The sequence below is a fragment of the Coregonus lavaretus genome, assembly GCF_964263955.1.
Source record: "Coregonus lavaretus genome assembly, contig: HAP1_SCAFFOLD_5581, whole genome shotgun sequence".
Classification (NCBI taxonomy): domain Eukaryota; kingdom Metazoa; phylum Chordata; class Actinopteri; order Salmoniformes; family Salmonidae; genus Coregonus; species Coregonus lavaretus.
Genome location: NW_028156470.1, coordinates 5,001 through 12,500, shown reverse-complemented (window position 1 = coordinate 12,500; position 7,500 = coordinate 5,001). Strand labels below are relative to the sequence as shown.

The 7,500-nt window shown below is 55.5% G+C and overlaps 1 protein-coding gene across 1 annotated transcript in view; it reads right to left on the bottom strand.

Annotated features, from left to right (window-relative positions):
• LOC311126311 (huntingtin-like) overlaps positions 1–7,500 on the bottom strand; it is a gene marked incomplete at its 3' end in the record, with an annotated part of 36,705 nt that overhangs the window by 25,633 nt on the left and 3,572 nt on the right. The window contains exons 3-5 of the mRNA XM_084200321.1: positions 6,641–6,786; positions 5,780–5,937; positions 5,100–5,305 (exon numbers count right to left, since the gene is read on the bottom strand). Coding sequence (XP_084056447.1) covers positions 5,100–5,305; positions 5,780–5,937; positions 6,641–6,786 — 510 coding nt within the window. The remainder of the gene's footprint in view (positions 1–5,099; positions 5,306–5,779; positions 5,938–6,640; positions 6,787–7,500) is intronic.

The window sequence follows — 7,500 nt, the reverse complement described above, 5'->3', positions numbered from 1 at the left end:
AGAGAGAACAACACAGAGAGAGGGAGCGTTGGCTAGGGAGGGCAGGGTGGCCTGGGGGGACAGAGAGAACAACACTGAGAGAGGGAGCGTTGGCTAGGGAGGGCAGGGTGGCCTGGGGGACAGAGAGAACAACACAGAGAGAGGGAGCGTTGGCTAGGGAGGGGCAGGGTAGCCTGGGGGGACAGAGAGAACAACACAGAGGGAGCGTTGGCTAGGGAGGGCAGGGTGGCCTGGGGGACAGAGAGAACAACACTGAGAGAGGGAGCGTTGGCTAGGGAGGGCAGGGTGGCCTGGGGGGACAGAGAGAACAACACTGAGAGAGGGAGCGTTGGCTAGGGAGGGGCAGGGTGACCTGGGGGACAGAGAGAACAACACTGAGAGAGGGAGCGTTGGCTAGGGAGGGCAGGGTGGCCTGGGGGACAGAGAGAACAACACTGAGAGAGGGAGCGTTGGCTAGGGAGGGCAGGGTGACCTGGGGGACAGAGAGAACAACACTGAGAGAGGGAGCGTTGGCTAGGGAGGGCAGGGTGGCCTGGGGGACAGAGAGAACAACACTGAGAGAGGGAGCGTTGGCTAGGGAGGGCAGGGTGGCCTGGGGGGACAGAGAGAACAACACTGAGAGAGGGAGCGTTGGCTAGGGAGGGCAGGGTAGCCTGGGGGGACAGAGAGAACAACACTGAGAGAGGGAGCGTTGGCTAGGGAGGGGCAGGGTGGCCTGGGGGGACAGAGAGAACAACACTGAGAGAGGGAGCGTTGGCTAGGGAGGGCAGGGTGGCCTGGTGGACAGAGAGAACAACACTGAGAGAGGGAGCGTTGGCTAGGGAGGGGCAGGGTGGCCTGGGGGGACAGAGAGAACAACACTGAGAGAGGGAGCGTTGGCTAGGGAGGGCAGAGTGGCCTGGGGGACAGAGAGAACAACACTGAGAGAGGGAGCGTTGGCTAGGGAGGGCAGGGTGACCTGGGGGGACAGAGAGAACAACACTGAGAGAGGGAGCGTTGGCTAGGGAGGGCAGGGTGGCCTGGGGGGACAGAGAGAACAACACTGAGAGAGGGAGCGTTGGCTAGGGAGGGCAGGGTGGCCTGGGGGACAGAGAGAACAACACTGAGAGAGGGAGCGTTGGCTAGGGAGGGCAGGGTGGCCTAGGGGGACAGAGAGAACAACACTGAGAGAGGGAGCGTTGGCTAGGGAGGGCAGGGTGGCCTGGGGGACAGAGAGAACAACACTGAGAGAGGGAGCGTTGGCTAGGGAGGGCAGGGTAGCCTGGGGGACAGAGAGAACAACACTGAGAGAGGGAGCGTTGGCTAGGGAGGGGCAGGGTGGCCTTGGGGACAGAGAGGACAACACAGAGAGGGAGCGTTGGCTAGGGAGGGGCAGGGTGGCCTTGGGGACAGAGAGGACAACACTGAGAGAGGGAGCGTTGGCTAGGGAGGGCATGGTGGCCTGGGGGGACAGAGAGAACAACACTGAGAGAGGGAGCGTTGGCTAGGGAGGGCATGGTGGCCTGGGGGGACAGAGAGAACAACACTGAGAGAGGGAGCGTTGGCTAGGGAGGGGCAGGGTGGCCTGGGGGACAGAGAGAACAACACTGAGAGAGGGAGCGTTGGCTAGGGAGGGGCAGGGTGGCCTGGGGGGACAGAGAACAACACTGAGAGAGGGAGCGTTGGCTAGGGAGGGCAGGGTGGCCTGGGGGACAGAGAGAACAACACTGAGAGAGGGAGCGTTGGCTAGGGAGGGCAGGGTGGCCTGGGGGGACAGAGAGAACAACACTGAGAGAGGGAGCGTTGGCTAGGGAGGGGCAGGGTGGCCTGGGGGACAGAGAGAACAACACTGAGAGAGGGAGCGTTGGCTAGGGAGGGCAGGGTGGCCTGGGGGGACAGAGAGAACAACACTGAGAGAGGGAGCGTTGGCTAGGGAGGGGCAGGGTGGCCTGGGGGGACAGAGAGAACAACACAGAGAGGGAGCGTTGGCTAGGGAGGGCAGGGTGGCCTGGGGGACAGAGAGAACAACACTGAGAGAGGGAGCGTTGGCTAGGGAGGGCAGGGTGGCCTGGGGGGACAGAGAGAACAACACTGAGAGAGGGAGCGTTGGCTAGGGAGGGGCAGGGTGGCCTGGGGGACAGAGAGAACAACACTGAGAGAGGGAGCGTTGGCTAGGGAGGGCAGGGTGGCCTGGGGGGACAGAGAGAACAACACTGAGAGAGGGAGCGTTGGCTAGGGAGGGCAGGGTGGCCTGGGGGGACAGAGAGGACAACACTGAGAGAGGGAGCGTTGGCTAGGGAGGGCAGGGTGGCCTGGGGGACAGAGAGAACAACACTGAGAGAGGGAGCGTTGGCTAGGGAGGGCAGGGTGGCCTGGGGGGACAGAGAGAACAACACTGAGAGAGGGAGCGTTGGCTAGGGAGGGCAGGGTGGCCTAGGGGGACAGAGAGAACAACACTGAGAGAGGGAGCGTTGGCTAGGGAGGGCAGGGTGGCCTGGGGGACAGAGAGAACAACACTGAGAGAGGGAGCGTTGGCTAGGGAGGGCAGGGTAGCCTGGGGGACAGAGAGAACAACACTGAGAGAGGGAGCGTTGGCTAGGGAGGGCAGGGTGGCCTGGGGGACAGAGAGAACAACACAGAGAGGGAGCGTTGGCTAGGGAGGGCAGGGTGGCCTGGGGGACAGAGAGAACAACACTGAGAGAGGGAGCGTTGGCTAGGGAGGGTAGGGTGGCCTGGGGGACAGAGAGAACAACACTGAGAGAGGGAGCGTTGGCTAGGGAGGGCAGGGTGGCCTGAGGAACAGAGAGAACAACACTGAGAGAGGGAGCGTTGGCTAGGGAGGGCAGGGTAGCCTGGGGGACAGAGAGAACAACACTGAGAGAGGGAGCGTTGGCTAGGGAGGGCAGGGTTGCCTGGGGGACAGAGAGAACAACACTGAGAGAGGGAGCGTTGGCTAGGGAGGGCAGGGTGGCCTGGGGGACAGAGAGAACAACACTGAGAGAGGGAGCGTTGGCTAGGGAGGGCAGGGTGGCCTGGGGGGACAGAGAGAACAACACTGAGAGAGGGAGCGTTGGCTAGGGAGGGGCAGGGTGACCTGGGGGGACAGAGAGAACAACACAGAGAGAGGGAGCGTTGGCTAGGGAGGGCAGGGTGACCTGGGGGACAGAGAGGACAACACTGAGAGAGGGAGCGTTGGCTAGGGAGGGCAGGGTGACCTGGGGATATCAGTACATAGAAGACAACATATTCTGTCTTCAAAACACAAGTCAACCACCTTCACCTTGATACTCCCAATATGACATTGGGAAATATCTTGATTAAGTACAGTGCATTTGGAAAGTATCCAGACCCCTTGACTTTTTCCAGATTTTGTTAAGTTACAGCCTTATTCTAAAATGGATTAAATACATTTTTCTCCTCATCAATCTACACATAACACCCCATAATGACAAAGCAAAAACAGGTTTTTAGAAATATTTGCAAAAGTATATATATATAAATAAAATAATACATAAGTATTCAGACCCTTTGTTATGAGACTCGAAATTGAGCTCAGGTGCACCCTGTTTCCATCGATCATTCTTGAGATGTTTCTACAACTTGGAGTCCACCTGTGGTAAATTCAATTGATTGGACATGATTTGGAAAGGCACACACCTGTCTATATAACGTTCCATAGTTGACAGTGCATGTCAGAGCAAAAACCAAGCCATAAGGTTGAAAGAATTGTCCGCAGAGCTCCGAGACAGGATTGTGTCGAGGCACAGATCTGGAAAGGGTACCAAAGAATTTCTGCAGCATTGAAGGTCCCCAAGATGACAGTGGCCTCCATCATTCTTAAATGGAAGAAGTTTGGAAGCACCAAGTCTCTTCCTAGAACTGGCCGCCCGGCCAAACTGAGTAACCGGGGAAGAAGGGCCTTGGTCAGGGAGTTCCTCTGTGGAGATGGGAGAACCTTCCAGAAGGACAACCATCTCTGTAGCACTCCACCAATCAGGCCTTTATGGTAGAGTGGCCAGACGGAAGCCACTTCTCAGTAAAAGGCACATGACAGCCCGCTTGGAGTTTGCCAAAAGGCACCTAAAGGACTCTCAGACCATGAGAAACAATATTCTCTGGTCTGATGAAACCAAGATTGAACTCTTTGGCCTGAATGCCAAGTGTCACGTCTGGAGGAAACCTGGCACCATCCCTACGGTGAAGCATGGTGGTGGCAGCATCATGCTGTGGGGGTGTTTTTCAGCGGCAGGGACTGGGAGACTAGTCAGGATCGAGGGAAAGATGAACGGAGCAAAGTACAGAGAGATCCTTGATGAAAACCTGCTCCAGAGCGCTCAGGACCTCAGACTGGGGCGAAGGTTCACCTTCCAACAGCCAAGACAATGCAAGACTGGCTTTGGGACAAGTCTCTGAATGACCTTGAGTGGCCCAGCCAGAGCCCGGACTTGAACCAGATTGAACATCTCTGGAGAGACCTGAAAACAGCTGTGCAGCGACTCTCCCCATCCAACCTGACAGAGCATGAGAGGATCTGCAGAGAAGAATGGGAGAAACTCCCCAAATACAGGTGTGCCAAGCTTGTAGCATCATACCCAAGAAGACTCGAGGCTGTAAAATCGCTGAGATATTTCAGTTTTTTGTTTTTAATAAATGCAAACATGTCTAAGAACCTGTTTTTGCTTTGTCATTATGGGGTATTGTGTGTAAAATTGATGAGGGGAAAAACAATTTTTTTTATCCACAAGGCTGTAACGTAACAAAATGTGGAAAAAGTCAAGGGGTCTGAATACTTTCTGAATGCACTGTAGCTTCAATGACTCAAGAAGCTGATTATCTCTCCAAATGTAAAGCAATCAGCTGGGAAATCTGTTTTAACATTATACAATGACCAGCTGCAGTATTCCAACCGGTATAAAAGTCTAGTTCCACCCAGCCTCATGGTTATTTGGGGAAAACTGTGTGAATGTTGGTTACCTTGACGGCAGAAGTCTAACAACACCCAGAAAAGTTTTTTTAATTCCGCTGTTAATTATCCCTTTGCATCTCTGACTTAACATTGTTTACACACAGACACACACACACACACACACACACACACACACACACACACAGACACACACCTTGAGGGCGGGTCCGGGCAGCGCGTCGTCCAGCACGTGGGCACAGATGTTGAGTATCTTGAGGATGTGAGAGAAGAGCTGCTCCACAAGGACCACTAGGGGGCGCTCCCCCACCGCTGCCCAGGGCTCCTCTGCTTTACTGGGGGCTGGCCCGCCCTCCTCCTCCCCCCCCGCCCAGGGACTACGCATACACTTTGGGGCTGCCGCTGGGAGAACGTTGAAGAGGTTAATGTTGGGAAACGCGACAGCTGAATGTTGTGTAAATGTTACTTGGGCTGCATATACAGTCAGTTGTGTACTACCGTGGGACAGGTACGTTACCAGCTACAGCGTTCCCCCGGACACTGCTGGGTTAATGTTATGTTAAGGTTGTAATTATGTCGTAATAACGTTGTAATAACGTTCGACGGGTTTGTAAAGGTGTGCTAACGTTCTGTAAAGATTGTACCGATTGTTGTACTAATGTTTTATAAAAGATTGCAATAACGCAGGACAGTTAAACATTGCAATAACATCAAGCAGGTGTATCCAGGAGTGCTAACGTTCTGTAAACATTGTAAAAACATCAAGCAGGTGTATCCAGGTGTATCCAGGAGTGCTAACGTTCTGTAAACATTGTAAAAACATCAAGCAGGTGTATCCAGGTGTTGTGTCCAGGTGTGTTGTGTCCAGGTACGTACCAGCGAGCAGGTTCCCGGCCAGCAGCAGAGCGTCCTGGTGAGCAGAGAGGTCCAGAGGGAACCATGCAGAGGACAGTAGAGACAACACCATGTTAGCCATCCCTACTGTTAGAGTCCTCTTCCCTTCCTCTAACGGACCTGAGCCGGGCTGGGAGAGGCTGGGAGAGAGAGAGAAATATCACATACAAACCCCAAACTGAGGGGTGTGTGTGTGTGTGTGTGTGTGTGTGTGTGTGTGTGTGTGTGTGTGTGTGTGTGTGTGTGTGTGTGTGCGTGCGTGCGTGTGCGTACCTGTGTGAGCGTCGTGTGCGTGTGTGTGTGTGTGTGTGTGTGTGTGTGTGTGTGCGTGAGCGTGTACCTGTGTGAGCGTGTGTGTGTGTGTGTGTGTGTGTGTGTGTGTGTGTGTGTGTGTGCGTGAGCGTGTACCTGTGTGAGCGTGCCCGGGAGCGGTTGAGGTTGGAACGGTTGGGGTGTGTGTGTGTGTGAGCGTGTACCTGTGTGAGCGCGCCCGGGAGCGGTTGAGGTTGGAACGGTTGGGGTGTGTGTGTGTGTGTGTGTGTGTGTGTGTGTGTGTGCGTGAGCGTGTACCTGTGTGAGTGTGTGTGTGAGCGTCGTGTGCGTGAGCGTGTACCTGTGTGAGCGTGCCCGGGAGCGGTTGAGGTTGGAACGGTTGGGGTGTGTGTGTGTGTGTGTGTGTGTGTGTGCGTGAGCGTGTACCTGTGTGAGCGTGCCCGGGAGCGGTTGAGGTTGGAACGGTTGGGGTGTGTGTGTGTGTGTGTGAGCGTGTACCTGTGTGAGCGTGCCCGGGAGCGGTTGAGGTTGGAACGGTTGGGGTGTGTGTGTGTGTGTGTGAGCGTGTACCTGTGTGAGCGTGCCCGGGAGCGGTTGAGGTTGGAACGGTTGGGGTGTGTGACGGTGGAGCTGACGTAGCCACAGTGCCAGCCCGTACTCCAGGTGCATGCTGGGAAGGTGGTGGTCAGGAGATGCAGCGCCTCACAGCAGCCAAACTACACGGGGGAAAAAACCCAGATTGATAATTCCACGAATGAACTACAGAGAACGTAACATTTTCCTAAATGATACAATCAGGTATTTCGGGGTTGTCATGGATGGATGGATGGACGTCTTTCCTACAGAGGATGATGACACCAAGGATACTCACTGTGAGGACTCTAGACGTGGAGGAGGTGAGAGCGTGTGCGTGTGTGTATGTGTGTGTGTGTGTGTGTGTGTACTCACAGTGAGGGCCCTAGACGTGGAGGAGGTGAGAGCGTGTGTGTGTGTGTGTGTGTGTGTCTGTGTGTGTGTGTGTGTGTACTCACAGTGAGGGCCCTAGACGTGGAGGAGGTGAGAGCGTGTGCGTGTGTGTGTGTGTGTGTGTGTGTGTACTCACAGTGAGGGCCCTAGACGTGGAGGAGGTGAGAGCGTGTGTGTGTGTGTGTCTGTGTGTGTGTGTGTGTGTGTACTCACTGTGAGGGCCCTAGACGTGGAGGAGGTGAGAGCGTGTGTGTGTGTGTGTCTGTGTGTGTGTGTGTACTCACAGTGAGGGCCCTAGACGTGGAGGAGGTGAGAGCGTGTGTGTGTGTGTACTCAGAGTGAGGGCCCTAGACGTGGAGGAGGTGAGAGCGTGTGTGTGTGTGTACTCACAGTGAGGGCCCTAGACGTGGAGGAGGTGAGAGCGTGTGTGTGTGTGTACTCACAGTGAGGGCCCTAGACGTGGA